This window comes from Festucalex cinctus, chromosome 8 (assembly GCF_051991245.1).
Source record: "Festucalex cinctus isolate MCC-2025b chromosome 8, RoL_Fcin_1.0, whole genome shotgun sequence".
Classification (NCBI taxonomy): Eukaryota; Metazoa; Chordata; class Actinopteri; order Syngnathiformes; family Syngnathidae; genus Festucalex; species Festucalex cinctus.
Window position 1 is genome coordinate 19959235 of NC_135418.1, and position 18261 is coordinate 19977495.

Here is an 18261-nt window from a genome sequence, read left to right on the forward strand (position 1 = left end):
TGAGGATTTATTGCGTCACAAGTCGAAAGCAACTTAAAAAAAAAAAAAAAAAGACCAACTGAGGGAGACAGAATGGGAAGCCTGAAGGGTCACCAGACGGTGCACCAATTTTCTTAGATGAAAAAGATAAACATGAGGAAGAGAGAGGGCAAAAAACAAGCCCCAAACTATGGGTTTGGAAATGCCATTAATCAATTCCATTAAAAAAAATTGTATAAATATATACAGTATATGAAGACAACTTATGAAGCAGGTCATTACCATGCAAACCTTCAGGTGTGGCAGGGAGCAAACGTCTTTTTGGTGACCTCGAGTCGCGGTAGAGGGGCTGCTCATCGTCGTCATAGTAACTGTCAGGATGATGGTAACCTTTGGGGGTCTCATACTCTGTATCACTGTTTTGGTACCTTGCAACAAATTAGAACATAAAATTCAGATAATTTTTGATATGTTACAACAATGAACTGATCTAATAAGATTTTTTTTTTTTTCCAAACATATTCAAATGCTTAGCCCAGTGAATGTATTGCTGGCCTACCTGTCCCCTGAGAGCATGCTGTCATCCTCATAAAACTCCTCTCCGCTGAAATACTCCCCAGACAAACGATCTTCATCCAGCTCCTCCTCTCTGCGGATGGTGGGGTGGCGTCTGTCCCCACCGTTGGACCTGAAGGCAAATCAGGGTGAGAGTCGGCAGGTGTACTCGATTTGTGTCAGGCCCTGCCATGCAAGACTATATGTGGTCGCATTGTTTGTAAAACCTCATTTAACTCATTCAATCCACAAAACGTATAAATACGTTTTTTTTAATACTTTGTCCTGCACTCCCAAAAATGTATTTACACGTTTTTTTTTTTATGTTTTTTTTGTTTTGTTTTTTTTTTTAATGATAGCTCGCGCATACAGAAGCGTTGATGCAGCTTCTGACCTGAAGAAGTCGCTTAAAGCAATGGTAGTTATTACAAAAAAACTGCCAGCAGGTGGCAGCAGAGTATAAGAGATCGGCCAGGGCCATGTTGCAGCAAGCTCTTTTTGCCAGTGTTTTCAACAGGTTTGTGAATAATGATGAAACTTAGCAATATATTCTCACGCTAATTGCTGCAAAACAGAAATATATTTTAATATACTTTTTTTTTTCCTGATGAAAGAAGAGACGCTAATATTTCTTTAGGTAGGTTCTATGTTTTTATAGCAATAGAACACATTAATCTGTGGGCCTTGCAAAATCAGTCAAAATCTAGTAAAACAGCCAGGAGCGAATGAGTTACAGGGGAAGTCAACTCCTCCCAAAAGATCCTTGAATATATGTTCTAAGCAGCCCCACTAGTCTAAATATGGTATTCTAGTAAGTATTGTGTTAGTGGAATATGAGTTAAGCATCATAATCCAGTAGTTACTGTATATCAGAAGGCGGCCATTTTGCCACTTGCTGTCGGTTGCTCGGGTCTCATTTAACAACCAATCAAAGCTCAGCTTCAGAAAGAAGGTGAGCTGTGATTGGTCGTTGCATGCCTTGAGCAACTGTGATGTAATCTACAATCGACAGAAAGTAGCCAAATGGCCGCCCCCCTGAGATGGTTAAAAACAGCAAGATTTTGCTTCATAACTCATATTCCACAAATTTAATATTAATCAGAATATCATTTTTAGACTAGTGATGTCACATATAACACATTATTGTTGAGAAATGGTTAAGGTTGACTTCCCCTTTAAGCGTAAAACTGAGCCAGCCAAAAGCCAAAAAGCAGTAATTGATGTCATGAAGAGATTTACTTACAGCGACCTTGCTGACAGACACGAAATCAATTGATGTGCCTAAATAAGAAGAAGTCCACTAGTGTCCACTAGTGGACATCATCAAATTCTCCTGGGTGAAAAAGTAAGCCACATGCAGAAGAAAAAAAGCTTTGCCCTGCAATATGCTGGCCACTTGGAAACGTTATTCTACAAATGAGTTTGACAAGACTCGTACACTAACCAGACAAACGACTGACCAGCATATTACACTTAAGCCGTGCTTAGCGAGAATTCAGCCTATCACCGATCCAAACAATAAAAATGAAAGAAACAACAGTGAACTAAAACCCATTCTTTGCTTGTTACTGCTGGTGCCAAACCTGGAAAAAGAACATACCTAACATAGGTCTCATAGTAGCGCCTTCTGTCCAAGACAGCAGAGGTGTGGCCGAGAGGAAGCATTTTAGTCAGGAAGGAGAACGGGAGAGAACACAGAGAAAAGACAGGAAAAGACTGATATATACTGTATATTATACAGCTGCTAACTGTATATCATACAGTATATGGAACATATACAGCACTCTAATATATATGTATGAGGAAAAAAAGAGCATGATGGTGGACAATCCCATTTTTTTAAATTCTCATGATGAGGAAGTCTTTTGGAAAAAAATGGCAGGAATGAAATTGTCCCACACGCTTAATGGGTGTCAGGGGAAAATGGCTGGCTAAACCGAGCACTGGTGGCAACACGTGAAACGATGTTTGTGATCATGTGGGGAACGGATAAAGGTTTGTGAAAATGGGGGAGGCTTGATAAGAAGCTGGATTCTGCACGGATGCAGTGAAGACAAATGCATTCATTTGGCTATTTGCAGCAGAATTCACTTCATCTCGCACAATGAAGGTGAAGGTGGAATTTTCTTTACTTTAATAACCATACATTTTCACTAACATAACCTAAACCAATAAACAACTGAATCAAGACCCGTTTAACAACAACGGTAATGCAACTTTTAACTGAAACTATGGCAGTTAATTAGTACTGTTTATCTTCAAATTGTCAGGAACGCGGAAGTGTGGTGGTGGACCCAAGTGCAGGAGGTGGAACGAGTCAGGGAGGCAGAGGTGCTCAAAAGGAGTCAATTTAATCAAACAAAAAACTAAAGTGGCAAACAGGCTTGGTGACAAAGAATAACAAAATACCGACAGGAAAAACTATACAAGAGTAGACTTAACTATGGCAAGCAAGAACGTAGGGAAACAGGAAAAATGAACCGACCCGAACTGAAGCGAAAACCGAAAACTAAGTACACACACTAATTGAGCACGATGAGACACAGCTGGGCAAGACACAAGTGGAAGGGGATGCTGATTGGTTGACACATGAGGAAGGGCAGGCAAACACAGGTGGACATCAGTGAGGCTTAACGAGACTATGGAAGACAAGAAAAACAGAACATAAACATGACAAACTCAAAACCCAACAAAAAACAAAGCAAAAACCCACCCTAAACAGAACCAAAACATGACAGTACCCCCCCTTCAAGGGACAGCTCCCAGATGTCCCATAAGGTCCAAAAACAACAAAACAGGCGGGAGGGTGCATGGCCCACTATCAAGGGCAGTCCAAAAAAAACCAAACAAAATGCCAAAAGCCTAGAGGTGGCCAGACGAGGAGTGCCCAGAGGGCCAGTCAGGTGGGCGTCCCGGACGCCAGACGAGGAGTGCCCAGAGGGGCCAGTCAGGTGGGCGTCCCGGACGCCAGACGGGGAGTGCCCGGCGGGGCCGGTCCGGTGGGCGTCCCGGACGCCAGACGGGGAGTGCCCGGCGGGGCCGGTCCGGTGGGCGTCCCGGACGCCAGACGAGGAGTGCCCGGCGGGGCCGGTCAGGAGGGCGTCCCCGACGCCAGACGAGGAGTGCCCGTCGGGGCCGGTCAGGAGGGCGTCCCCGACGCCCGACGAGGAGGGCCCGGCGGGGCCGGTCAGGAGGGCGTCCCCGACGCCCGACGAGGAGGGCCCGGCGGGGCCGGTCAGTAGGGCGTCCCCGACGCCAGACAAGGAGTGCCCGGCGGGGCCGGTCAGGAGGGCGTCCCCGACGCCCGACGAGGAGGGCCCGGCGGGGCCGGTCAGGAGGGCGTCCTCGACGCCCGACGAGGAGGGCCCGGCGGGGCCGGTCAGGAGGGCGTCCCTGACGCCCAACGAGTAGCAGAGGTGGCGGCGGGATGGTCGCCGCCAGACGAGGAGCTGGAGGCGACGGCCTCAAGTCGTGCGCCGCCAGGGTTGACGCTGGCGGAGGCGGCCGCTGGCCGGGCGCCGCCGGAACTGGTGCATGCGAAGGCGGCCGCTGGCCGGGCGCCACCGGAACTGGTGCAGGCGATGGCGGCCGCTGGCCGGGCGCCGCCTGAACTGGTGCAGGCGATGGCGGCCGCTGGCCGGGCGCCGCCGGAACTGGTGCAGGCGATGGCGGCCGCTGGCCGGGCGCCGCCGGAACTGGTGCAGGCGAAGGCGGCCGCTGGCCGGGCGCCGCCGGAACTGGTGCAGGCGAAGGCGGCCGCTGGCCGGGCGCCGCCGGAACTGGTGCAGGAGAAGGCGGCCGCTGGCCAGGCGCCGCCGGTCGAGGAGCAGGAGGCGGCGGCCGCAATCCATGCGCCGCCGGACGAGGAACAGGAGGCGGCGGCCGCAATCCATGCGCCGCCGGACGAGGAACAGGAGGCGGCGGCCGCAATCCATGCGCCGCCGGACGAGGAACAGGAGGTGGCGGCCGCAATCCATGCGCCGCCTGACGAGGAACAGGAGGTGGCGGCCGCATTCCATGCGCCGCCTGACGAGGAACAGGAGGTGGCGGCCGCAATCCATGCGCCGCCTGACGAGGAACAGGAGGCGGCGGCCGCAATCCATGCGCCGCCGGACGAGGAACAGGAGGCGGCGGCCGCAATCCATGCGCCGCCGGACGAGGAACAGGAGGCGGCGGCCGCAATCCATGCGCCGCCGGACGAGGAACAGGAGGCGGCGGCCGCATTCCATGCGCCGCCTGACGAGGAACAGGAGGTGGCGGCCGCAATCCATGCGCCGCCTGACGAGGAACAGGAGGTGGCGGCCGCAATCCATGCGCCGCCTGACGAGGAACAGGAGGTGGCGGCCGCAATCCATGCGCCGCCTGACGAGGAACAGGAGGTGGCGGCCCAGGCGAAGCGGCCAGGGGCTGCGGCGGCAGCGGCACAGGCGAAGCGGCCAGGGGCTGCGGCGGCAGCGGCACAGGTGAAGCGGCCAGGGGCTGCGGCGGCAGCGGCACAGGCGAAGCAGCCAGGGGCTGCGGCGGCAGCGGCACAGGCGAAGCGGCCAGGGGCTGCGGCGGCAGCGGCACAGGCGAAGCGGCCAGGGGCTGCGGCGGCAGCGGCACAGGCGAAGCGGCCAGGGGCTGCGGCGGCAGCGGCACAGGCGAAGCGGCCAGGGGCTGCGGCGGCAGCGGCACAGGCTGCGGCTTGGGTCGCCTCTGCCTCCTCCTCTGTCTGCGGGAAGCTGGGGCTGTAGTCACACCAGCCTGTTGACCAAGGGACCGGGGAACTCGAGACACACCAGGGACTAAGTTAAGGGGTGCATCAACAGACGAAACAAGACTAGGAAGGGGTGTAAGTGACTTTGACAGGGAACGTGCAAACAAAAAACTATAAAAGCTTTCACTCGCACTCAAACCAAACTTGGTGTGCTCACTCACTTCACATTCATCCTCTAAGTCAGAATCAAAATCAAACTCGGGAACGTGGTCAACAAAAACGTGGGGTGACAAAATTGTGTCATAAGGAAGTGCACTGGGGGAACTACTAGGTGAACAAAAACTGGTGTCCAAATCAGAATAGTTTAACTCGGTGTCTGTGAGCTCAAAATCAGAATCACTTAAATAACTGTAAAGGGAATCACAAGGAGGTGAACTGGGTAAATATGCTTTAACGGGTGAGGAGGACACGGAGACACAAGAACCAGAAAAGAAAGCTGAACCTACACAGAGGGAACGGGGTTGGTCAACAGGCTGATGGCGTCTGGGAGCTGGCCGACGTCGTGCCGGTCGGCACCGGCTCCCTGCTGGGTCCTTTCGTGGTCGGTTCATTCTGTCAGGACTCAAAAGTGTGGTGGTGGACCCAAGTGCAGGAGGTGGAACGAGTCAGGGAGGCAGAGGTGCTCAAAAGGAGTCAATTTAATCAAACAAAAAACTAAAGTGGCAAACAGGCTTGGTGACAAAGAATAACAAAATACCGACAGGAAAAACTATACAAGAGTAGACTTAACTATGGCAAGCAAGAACGTAGGGAAACAGGAAAAATGAACCGACCCGAACTGAAGCGAAAACCGAAAACTAAGTACACACACTAATTGAGCACGATGAGACACAGCTGGGCAAGACACAAGTGGAAGGGGATGCTGATTGGTTGACACATGAGGAAGGGCAGGCAAACACAGGTGGACATCAGTGAGGCTTAACGAGACTATGGAAGACAAGAAAAACAGAACATAAACATGACAAACTCAAAACCCAACAAAAAACAAAGCAAAAACCCACCCTAAACAGAACCAAAACATGACACAAATAGCGACTTTTGTTCTAATAGATGTTGTACCTCAACTAAGCCGATAGAATGAATAAACACCTCTCCACAAATAGATACCTCCACTCAGGGGAAAAAAAATGGAGGTGCCACTCGGGATTTACTATTAATTTTTTTATAAAGTGCAGTTCGTTCCCTCCCATTTTGTAGTAACCAAGTAGCACATAGCACTGGAGGTTTTAATTAAATACAAGAACAAGTCTTTGTTCTTTCTTTAGACAAATCACAGTTCAAATGTTTAAAATAATAATAATGATACTAATAATAATAAAAATAAATGTGTAAAATAATCAAATGTATGTTTTTTAGTATTTGTGTGTGAAAATTCGTTATTTGAAGGACTATCACTCCCGAAGTCGATGCTAACTTCCTGTTAGCATTTGAATGGGATCCTCCATTCACTTTAGCTTTAGCGCTAGGCTAGTGATGTTTTAAAAAAGAAGCATGTTTTGTATTTAGATATACAGTGTATGGAATTCTTGTCATGTGTTTAGTTGTACAGTTAACTCCAACTGGGGTGTCATTAAATAGCTTAAAAGGACGCTTAGGGACGGCAGAATCACGTCGATTCGCTCTGGAGTAGCTATTAGAAACATGGTGCATTCAGAGTACTTTCACAACGTAGGGAACTTGTAAACGGATAGCGCCATTATGCACATTAATCGTTTTTCTTCAATTGTTATGTTCGAGAGAAGCCAAAACCTAAATCACGATATAATTTCGATTAATCGTCCAGCACTAGATGACCATCCAGTGATATGAACACAACACAACACAACACAACAAGTTCACAAATGTCTGCTGCAAAAAGGTGCATGTGTTGGTACCTTTGAGCTTGTGGGGTCCGGGCCTTTTCATAGTCGTAGTAGGAGCCGCGGTGACCCGGGTAGCCGTTGGGAGGGGCGTGTTCATAGTAGCGATGGTGCCCCCCATTGGGTAAACTGGACTTGTTGGCATTGTTGAGGTTGATGTTTGTGGATTTGGGAGACTTGCCGTAGGAGTTGTTGTGGTGGCGGTGGTGGTGATGGTGGTGGTGATGATGGTGACGGTGGTTGGCGTGGGACATGGCATTGGCTCGAGAAAGCCGGCCCACCGGTTGCTCCATGTGAGCGTAGTGAGGGGGCGGCTGCACCTGCAGAGGCCGTTGCGTGGCGTTGGTCTGGTGGCCGTTAGATCGGCGGTGACCTCCGTTCATCAGGTGGTTGCCAAACAGTCCGCCATTACGCTGCCAACGAATACGCACAATGACTCCTGCAACACTTTCATCACTTTCAATACAGGTAAATTGATGTTAAGTCTGATTTTAGAATTGATATGAGCAAAATAGGAAGTTGACTTATGGGTGCATGGTTTGTGTGGAAAAAAATGACTTGTTTTTTTGTCTTTAATTAGAAATGGGGAAAAAAAAAAATCAAACAACAGCCAAATAATACATGGTTACAACTACATAAGTTTGGAGTCTTTTTCTTCTATTTATTTTTTGTCAGATCGGCTTTATTCTAAATTACAATGTATAAGTACCATTGACCTATTACATAATATACACTATTTGGACGTAAGTGTGGGGACACTTGACAAAAAAAAAAATACATTTTTTTTTTGGAAGCTGCAACAGCTTTAAGTAACAATTCATTGGGAATTATCATACAGTCAGCCAAAAGAACATTCACGAGGACAGTTAGCTAAACCTGAGAGAGCGCAAAGCATGCCAACAGTTCGAGTTCATTCCAGACGTGTTTTATAGGTCAGGACTCTCAAGTCATCCCACACTGGACCCACTCAAGCATGCCCTGACAAATTTGAACGATTAAAAAAACAAAAATCAAAAACACCACGACTATTTAATGACGCTTCAAAATAATAAAAAAACAAACCATCTCCGCTCTCAAATGCGGTGGATGACTTTCCAGACTACGACGAGAGATGCTAGCCACAAGCTAGCTCGCGAGCTAACATGAATGCAGGGCGTCCTCTGGGCGAGCGGATTGGCAGTGGGCTCGTTCGCAGCACCCACCAACAACCTTTCGTGGGAATTCAAATAGCGACAGTGAGCTGTTCTATAAATAGTGGAATCTAAGTAAGATGCATTTTTGTTGTGTAGACATAGCTAGCTAGCTAGTTAACTACGCGGTATAGGTAGAAGTAGGCCTAGAACTAACATTAGCCTCGCCCCTCCAAAAAATCTGGAAAATTAGAATTCAGACTATATATTTTCAGTCTTTGCAAATCTTCAGCATCTGCAGTATAATGTATTTAAATACAAATCTTTAATATCACTTTACAGGGCTTGTAATTGATTAATTCATTGATTGAGCTGTGTGCCTCTCAACTTACGTCCATATAGTGAAAGTGATGTGTCATGTCACAAACGTCATCCCTGTAAAATCAAACAAGTTACCCTATATATTTCCTCGTCTTCCTCTGGTATAAAGTCTACTAGTTCATCATCCTGCAGGTCACATGATATCGCTCGGCGAATTTCGGGCCCAATATCATGGAGCGTGCGGAGGCCAGCCTGTAACCATGACAACAAAAGGGCTAAGCAAAAAAGGAAAATGGCACATCATACAGCCACAACCGCACACACACACTTGCTTGAATTTGTGACACCTGACATTGACGGTGCAGACAGACACGCACAGACAAACGGACAGATGTGCTCAGCTGATGGTAACCTGCGCTCATTGATTTGTAAATAAAGAATTCCGGGTATACTCTGTGTTAAGTTTAAAGTGTACATATTATATGTATTTGCTAAAATGCTTTACACTCATATGAACTTTAAGTGAACTGCTTTTTTAGATGAACTGTATCAGACAGTGTGGCTGTGTTTAAAATGAGTCACACCATTGGGGCATGCTTATTTGCAACACACTTACATCCAAGCAGACAGATGTTATTTTTAGATAATGCAACGTTACACTAATGCGCTTTCCCCACCCTTGAGTAGTGCAACACTATTTTTTTTAAACCGGACAGGAAATAATCCCCAATAAAAAGAGAGGAAGACAAGAGAATTGTCAGAACATCTTTGCCAGTTTGTAACTGACAACTCTGCTCTCCTCGCTGCAAGTAAAAACGAATAAGTCTTGTCTTCTCATCCCTGTGTTCTGTGTTCATTCTTATACGTTTTGGCATCTATACACTCTGTCTATCCAATCAGTTAGTCACCTAAGTACACATCAAGATGATTTAATCAATGGACTTAAAGCAGTTTTATCTGCCTGATGTTGACATATGGTGACAGCTGATGCAGCCATACACTTACCGCCCACTTCATTAGGTACACCGGCACAATCTAATGAAAACAATTTAAAGGAAAAACACTTAATTTTGATGGCATGTGGTTCTCATTTTGCTATGGCACAGAGATGAAGTGCTACAAAACTACAATCAATAATAAAAAATGTTAGATTGTATTGTGCAAGTGTACCTAAAGTTGTGGCCATGGAGTGTATATTGTGCGTAACAGAAAACAAACTTTGGACTGGAGGTGAATTTGATGAGCTGATGGGTGAATTGTGTTGCACGGGAATCCCGTGAGACGATGGCACACGCTTAACATCAACATGTGTGACATTAAAAGAAACAGGGACACAAATTAGAGCTCCACGCCACGGAAGTAACAGAACATATCCATACTGTACAGCGAGATGAACATCCTGCTGGATCACAAACCATAACAATTAGCACACTCGATGATAATTGAATGGAATGCACACACACGACTTTGGAGCGCTTTGAAAAATGTTTTCACACCAAGACGTGTCTGGCTTTGCTCACAACTGGACCTGGAAGAGACTCACCTGCAGTGCGATGGCTGTGCTGTTCTGGGAGGGGTGTGCACCCACCAGGCCTTCCTCTTTACGTTTCTTGAATTTCCTAAAGTAGTCCTGTATCAGGAAGGTGGCATAGAACTTCCCCACGGTTACCTCATCATCTGAGTGAACAGACCACACAAATGCTTCTTGTGTCAGCTGGTCGGCACACACAAAACCACATGCGGATGGGTTTATCTTTTGATTTGTGCTGCTAAAGAACTGTTAATGATCCAAGTAGTCTCTTCTTCTGTACAAAATTCACTGGAAATTTTATGGTTAAAATTGAGAAAAATAGAGGGAAGCTAGCATGTAGATATATTCAATAGCACTTTTTTTTCAGACCCATACACAGTATGAGTACTCATCTCTTGAGTACCTATACTGCTAAATTTCCAAAAACAATGACAAATAATTTTAAAGAAAGGCCTTTTTGTCCCAATATAGCATTTTCCCTTATATTTGTATGAAATTAGAGGCAAATTTTCTCAAATTATCTTATTTCTAGTTTCTGATCTTCATATGACCACAAGAGGGCGACATTGTACCAATACATTGAAATAAAGCTATGTTTTGTCTTGACAGGCCGAACTATCTTAATAAAAGGACTTTTTCTTTAACCAATCAAATTTCAAATTCATCCTCACAGGGACAGAATGCTGGCCCTCAATAATGTCAGCATTTTCCTGTCTTGTGATTGGTTGGTCAGAGCACGTCAAGTTTGGACTACCAAAACATCACTGTATAATGTCATTTAATACTCTGGTGAGTTTGATGCATTTGATTTAAATGTTTTTGTCATCTTATTTAATAAATATTGATTCGGAACTGCTCCAGAGTAGTTAGCTGCTGTTGTATTGCATTTTTGTATTGATGGTAATTATATTGATGGGGCAAACTACAATTTAGATTAATTTAGCTTAAAGTGATCGTCATAACTCAGTATCAGGGGGAAATAAATGACATGGCTATTGCAAACATTTCATTTGTTTGTGAAAGTGTTACCAATAGTTTTTTTTTTTTATTTTGTCTTATTTTGGATTTGATCAGTAATGCTCGAGAAAATCCATGCACACATGAAAGAGTGTTTTAGTGGATATTGATGTGCACGAGTATGTAAGAATCATTGTGAAGCAGGGGTCTGGATCACTTTTAGCAAGCACGCTGGGGACAGACATCAGAGAGAGAGTGAGAGAGAGAGGCAACTCTAGTTCCATGCCACCACCCTAAAACAGAACTGCTTCAGAATATTCTGAAGTGCTTCAGAGATTTGGACACACACAGAGATATACAGTAAGTGAATGAGGAGGAACAGATGAGAGAGACAGAGGGAGACACAAAAAAGTAAGAACGCTTGGTTGTCTACAAGGCCATGCAAGCCCGACATCAGCAGCCTCCGTCAGGATCCGCGACAGGAGACGAGTGAGTTGAAAACACACGGACAGCAAACAAACTGAAACCAGGAGAAGATGAGTAGCAACACCGTGTGTGAGAATCTGTGTGTGCAGGAACGTGCACAGAAATAAATTCGTAAGTTAACTCATTCGCTCCCAAAAACGTATAAATACGTTCTATTTTAAATGGTTTAAGTGTCCCAAAGACGTTTTTTTTTCTTCTTTTCTTTAATGCTAGAGCATACAGAAGGCTTTGATGCAGCCTCTGAAACGCAAAGAACGGTTGAAGAAATGGTAGTAATTACAAATGCGGCCAGCAGGTGGAAGCAGAGCAAAAGAGATCAACCAGGGCCATGTTGAAAAAAAAAGCTAATTTACTCACAATTCTAAATAGATTTGTGAATAATGCTGAAACTTAGCTATATTCCAATGCAAATTGCTGAAAAACGGAAACAGATAGAAATATACTTTTTTTTTCCTGATGAAAGAAGAGACTCTAATCTTTCTTTTGGTAAGTTCCATCTATTTATAGCAATAGAACACAATATTCTGGGGGCCTTGCAAAATCAGTCAAATTCCAGTAAAACAGTGAAGGGGATTGCTTCTGTGAAAATAGCTGAGAGCGAATGAGTTAAATATATTCAACTGTTCTGTTTATTAATTGTATGAATAATTTGGGCAGCTGCCGCCAAAAATATCCGTGCATGTGCGTGTGAGTAGTTAGAAGAATTTTGGACAATTCTCCTGCCAGAAACATGCAAGGTGAGTGCGACTGACCACCAGCAGGGGGCACTACTTGATCCAGCAGCTTCATGCTAGTTCTCTTCCAGATTTTCTTAATAACAGCTCGAAGCTCCTCATTTGCTTGCTCCAGATTACCTGAAACACAACCGCAATCCATTTCTTGAGATATGAGCTCTGGTCGCAATTAAAAAGTAACCTATTCCTTCGTATTCATCAAGTGGTGATATTCACCTTCAGTTTTTATCTTGAGGGCTGTTCGCACCAGTGCAAAAAGAGTAGCATTAAACATGACCGTGCCGTCACTGTTGAGAGGCATATTCATGGCCACCAGTCTCTGAAATGGGAGAGAAGACAAGAGAGTAAACATTCAGGCTGTATATTAAATGGTCACAAATTTATTTTTAACTTTTTACTGTTGGAAATATCTCAATGAGTCAACTATCGCTTTAACTAGAATTGCATGTCACATTGTGGACAAAGGTAGAAATTGTTGTGGTGGATGCCACATGCTAAATTAGCGAACTAGCTAGAGAGATGGCCCCTTCGTTTGGTGCCATAAGAGCAGCAGCAAACTAATGACACATTAATTGCCACGACTGACGGTAAATACTTTTGGTCCATTACCACCACCTTCTTTGGCATGCTACTTCTCTTTGTCTCGATTTTCTTATTTTCCCCAAAAATGCGACTTACAGTCCTGTTATTATGTTCTGGGGTTGGATCCCAAAAACGCAGACACAAATAAGATTTAACTCTTTATTCGCATAACATCGAGAGGCTTAGAACAAACTTGACTAGACGAGAAACAACGAGAATATATCAAGAATCACGAGACGCTAAGCTAACTTGGGCTGTGGAGGTGCTCAGGGAAACAGAAGAAATAATCAGACAAAAACACACACTTCTCAGTCAGGCTTATATAGACAGCGAATTGATCTGATTGGCTGTCGCTAGACATATGTGGGTAACAGGACTGACATGGAATTATCTGATTGGTTGGTGACCAGATAAAGAGATTAAAGATTCCTGTCATCACATAGATTCTGACATCACATAGCTTACCAGTTAAAACTAGATGCTGGTGACCTCAGTTCAAAACAGACACTTGACCACACGATTATGACCCAAACATAACCCTTGCATGGCCCAGTCCTTGACCACACAGTCATGACCCAAACATAACCCTTGCATGACCCAGTCTTGACACCTGTGTGACTTACTCTCTTGCATGTGTTTTTCTGGGTACTTTTTCCTCGGACATTCCAAAAACACGCACAACAGGTCAATTGGAGACTCTAATCTGTCTGTAGGTGTGAATATTAATGTTTTTTTTTGTTTTTTTTGTAACTGCCCTGCAATTGGTTGGCAGCCAGTCCAAGGTCAACCCCATCTCTTGCTGAAAGTCATCTGGGATATATTCCAGTTCACTTGTAACTAGTATTTAACTCTAACTCGTAATTAGCATAGAAGGCATAGACAATGGATGGATTGACTGATTTGTATTATGTGCAAATACCTAATGTTGTGGCATTTTTTTAAGAGAGAAAACAACAAGAGAAGTGAAAGGAGACCTTGCAAGCCACTCGATGAGGACACAGTTTACCAAAGCCAAGAGGCGGCTGGATTCGTCGAAGAAGTGTTACCACGTCTAGATGTTTAATTCTTCCCCTGGATGAACAGTAAATATTAAACACATCATGGAGAAAAATAGCTGGAAACAAACATAAAGAAAATATTAACTAAAGTCATACTTGGCCTCCGGGTCATACTCTGACCAAATTCTCTTGAATTCATCCAGGTGGTGTGGACCAAGAATGGACCAATCCCGTGTCAAATAGTCAAAGTTGTCCATGATGACGGCCACAAACAAATTGATAATCTGGACGACCACAAAAAGGTGTGCAATATGATACACAGAGAAGGTTTTTTTTTTTAGTCATTTGAATGTAGAACTAACACTTTCAAGTTTTAGATGTATGTGATATACCAAAAAGGCGCAGAGCATGTAGAAGGTGATGAAGTAAATGATTGCAAATCCACTGCCACACGTCATCTCCTCCCCCGGGTTGTAGTCGGACTCGGGGTCACACAGCTTTCCCGGCATGCAGGCCAACATGATCTCTTGCCAAGCCTCTCCAGTGGCACACCTGGAAAACCAACATCAACGACATGCAATCAAGATTTGAAAACATTTTTTTAAAAGATGAAATCTTTCAGACCTGAAGAGCAGGAGCACAGCCTGAGGGAATGTCTGGAAGTTATTGTTTCTGTTGATGTGCGTGCCATCCACCATCGCAATTTTTCCAAAGACCTAATAGAGATTTATTTGGTCCATAAATGTAATAGGGGAAAATATGTTGGTGGTATCATGTTGTGGTACCAACCTGCATCCCAATGACAGCATAGATGAAGAACAGCATCGCTATCAGAAGAGCGACGTATGGCAGAGCCTACAAGAAATTAAAGGAGAGTAAGAATAACAGAAAAATAACATATATAAACATATTCAGAATCAGAATCAAATTTATTGGCTAAGTATGAAAAGGAATTTGTCCTGCAGGTCTGGCATTTATAGTATTTCTAATTAGGGGTGTCAAAATTAGTGCATTAATTTTGAGTTAATTTAAAGTTCCTTTAACTCTACTAATTTTTCTTAATGCACAATTAACACATTCGCCTCCAGCCATTTAGACAGAAGCAATCCCGTTCGCTCCCCTGTTAATATGAAAAGAAAATGCACTGAGCTGTCACCAATGTCTTACAAATGCAATTATGCCATCTAGTGGCAGAAAAATGACCCCAACGAAAATCAACAACACACTTGTTTTTTTTTTTTACAGTACAGTACAGTTTTTTCTATTAGTTTAACATTTCTTACCACTTATGTTAACAGTATGAAAACTAGAAAATATTTTATTATACATTTTATTGTACATTTAGAACAGATATAAAATTTATGATTAATTGCGAGTTAACTACTGAAGTCATGTGATTAATTACAAATTTTAATCATCTGACACATACATATATAAAACTATACAAATAAAAATAATCCATTAAATACAAACATACAATATAAGCACAACTGGGAAAAAAAATCAAGATAATACAGATCATATTTTGCCACCAGTTGTAAACTTATCCAAGAGCTCACCTGGAAGGATTTGATAAAGGTCCAAAGAAGAGTGCGGATGCCCTCCCCTCTGCTGAGCAGCTTGACGAGTCGCATGACCCGGAAGAGACGGAAGAAGGTGATGGATATACGGGCGCTGTCCTCCGTATTCTGGGGAGAAAAAAAAAAAGTCAGAGGCAGAAGTGGCCGCAGAACGGGACGCGGGAGCCCTGGCTGTGCAGGGCGGGATGAAAAGTTGTGAACTCAGGAGCAGAAACATATGAGCTGGGAGAGCAGCACTGCGTGTTGAAAAGAGAATTTGAAAGAGATTTTATGTGGCTCATAAATATTTTAAAAAATCAAACGAAAACTCTAATCTAAAAAAATGTCCGTTTAGACTAGAGTTTAAAAAAAAATATCAAGCACAAATTATTTTGACTTTCTCTTCCTTTATGCCTTTTACATAATGAAAATGTGGCTATATATATGTTCTGCATTTGGTGAAAAGCAGTGGAACTCCAGCTCATAAATTTCTTTCAGCCCCGGTCCAAAGCACTGTCAGCAGTGGTGTCACTGCATTGACCTATGAGGAGAGGAAGCAAGGAGGCAGGCATGCTGGAGAAAACCTTGCCATACTTGACAGGACACGTCTGCACAAGCATGGCACCCTCACTCCAGAGTCACTGCATGCAGAGTCACAGTGGGACCAACCCGAAAACGGGTCGGCCAGGAGGTTGCCAGGTCACACAACTGGGTGACCTTAATCCCGGGAAGGGCGGGGGGGGGGGGGGGGGGGGGGAGTTATCCATGAGTAACTACCCCACATAAGTGCGAGGCAGAGACCATGTAAGAAGTGTCAACACTACAAACGTGAGAAGCTGGTACAGAAAACCAGCTGTCATCTCACAGGGGGAGACACGCGCCGCCACGTTTGAGTGACACACGCTCCTTATAGAAATAACTATTTACAACAAAATTCTAGAGGACAGATGAGCAAAACAAACAAGAAGAGAGGAAATCAAAATTAGGGCTGGACAATTATGGGGAAAAAAAAAAAATCCCGATTATTTTGATTGTGATTGAAATAACCGATTTCAAAACTTAGTATTTATTCAGCTACTAAAATTCAACTACTCAAAAGTATCATATTTTCCTTGAATTTTGAGAAAAGGTACATTCCTTGAATCTTTGAAATCCAACTTTAAGAACAATCATAAAACAAATGAGTAAGAAAGTAGAATAAAAATACACTGTACTAAAAATAACAGCAACTTTTAAAAAACTGTAAAAACAAATAAACCCTTCCAGTGTGACGTCACGTGGAGGGCAGGGCGTCAATTTGTTTGTTAGCAACTAGCAAGCTAAGATAGCTTGAAAACTTCAATATACAGCAAGACAAGTATATCCAGACACAAACAATTTAATGAATGACAATTCACACCATGAAAGTAGTGATCGACGTACTGTTTCAAGCAAAAACAACATACCTTAAGCTTCCGCTTCTACTTTGCCTTCCAACAAACTCCCTTTTTGTAGCTAGCGCCTCCAAATGGCTGGTTTCAATGAGTCCCGAGTAGGATGTTTTTTTTTTAGACTCGACATATTTCCCACGTTTTAACGAAAACGCTTGCCGAAAATCAAGCTCTGTACATTCATTTGTTATGGGATGTTTGCCCTCTGTGAGGCACAACGGAAACGAAGCAGTGACGTCAGCTGGAGAGGGTCTATACCGGCTGTTCCTGTGCGTGTTGGCCTCTAGGGGGCAATGGGGTGCCATACATGCAGATAGTACGTATACACTTGAGATAGAAGAAGGTTGCAATGGAGCTCTACTCTAACAAATTTTTCACAGACTGGGAAATTTTCCTGCCTTTTAGTAGTGTTATCTTACCTGTGTGTTTGTGTTTCCACAGATTTTATGTGTGAATATTTGTTATTTGAAGGAATATCACACTCGAAGTCAATGTTAATTTTCTGTTAGCATGTCAATGGTATCCTCCATTGAATTTAGCAGTAGCGCCAGCGATGTTTTAAAAACTAAGCTTGTTTTGTATTTAAACATACAACGTGTGTAAATCATCTTGATGTGTTTTTAGTTTTACAGTGAACTCCAACTGGGTGTCATTAATTAAACAACACCAAGAACAATGATAAGGGACGCCAGAAGCACAGATGATACATGCTTGCTAGCAAGCAACATGGTGCATTCAAGGTACTCTCACAATGTTGGGAGATTTGAATCGTACCACGTCGTTCAGCTCATTATTCGTTTTCAAGATCGACAGAAACCAAAATCAAACTCACGATTAAATTTTGACCAATAGTCCAGCCCTAATCAAAATACAGGAGATGAAAACCTTAGTATGAGAACAGAAACCTGAATTAAGATAAGAACAAAAAAAGAAACAAAATGTATGCAAAGATCCTAAGAAGAGGGGGTTGGAGGTGTGGCATCTTACCCCCAGTTCATCCACCTGAGGAGTCTCTGTTGGCTTTAAAATCAAAGACCTGCATTAATGACTTATTCAGAGCCCGAACGTCCCACACACATTGACCTAATAAACACTTGCACATGTGCACAATGATTAAATAGTCTACTACATGTTTGTCATGACAGAGACAGAACAGAGTCACCACTGACCTCGCACGTGGCGTGTAAACTGACACAACAACATTGTGTATGCACTATGGAAGACTGGCACACCACAGGTTAATATTCTATGTGGGACTGAACCAGAGCAAGTCACAATGACAAACAACATGGGAATCACCGGCACACAACTTTATCACCCCGCGGGAATGGCCGAGTACTGCAGTAGGACTCCATGAGATGCGAGGTGATGCATTCATGTC

The 18261-nt window shown here is 44.1% G+C and overlaps 1 protein-coding gene across 19 annotated transcripts in view; it reads right to left on the bottom strand.

The window, feature by feature from the left end:
• cacna1da (calcium channel, voltage-dependent, L type, alpha 1D subunit, a) overlaps window positions 1-18261 on the bottom strand; it is a 79554-nt gene that overhangs the window by 3618 nt on the left and 57675 nt on the right. For 10 of the 19 annotated variants that reach the window (XM_077530147.1, XM_077530145.1, XM_077530146.1 and 7 more), the window contains 15 exons: window positions 17868-17900; window positions 15451-15579; window positions 14681-14746; window positions 14516-14607; window positions 14284-14443; window positions 14048-14175; window positions 13868-13964; window positions 12528-12630; window positions 12330-12431; window positions 10147-10280; window positions 8739-8855; window positions 7168-7565; window positions 2135-2161; window positions 539-667; window positions 262-407 (listed from right to left, as the gene is read on the bottom strand). In XM_077530147.1, the coding sequence (XP_077386273.1) occupies window positions 262-407; window positions 539-667; window positions 2135-2161; window positions 7168-7565; window positions 8739-8855; window positions 10147-10280; window positions 12330-12431; window positions 12528-12630; window positions 13868-13964; window positions 14048-14175; window positions 14284-14443; window positions 14516-14607; window positions 14681-14746; window positions 15451-15579; window positions 17868-17900 (1861 nt within the window). The remainder of the gene's footprint in view (window positions 1-261; window positions 408-538; window positions 668-2134; window positions 2162-7167; window positions 7566-8738; window positions 8856-10146; window positions 10281-12329; window positions 12432-12527; window positions 12631-13867; window positions 13965-14047; window positions 14176-14283; window positions 14444-14515; window positions 14608-14680; window positions 14747-15450; window positions 15580-17867; window positions 17901-18261) is intronic. The other 9 variants (XM_077530150.1, XM_077530144.1, XM_077530160.1 and 6 more) reach the window with 3 other exon arrangements.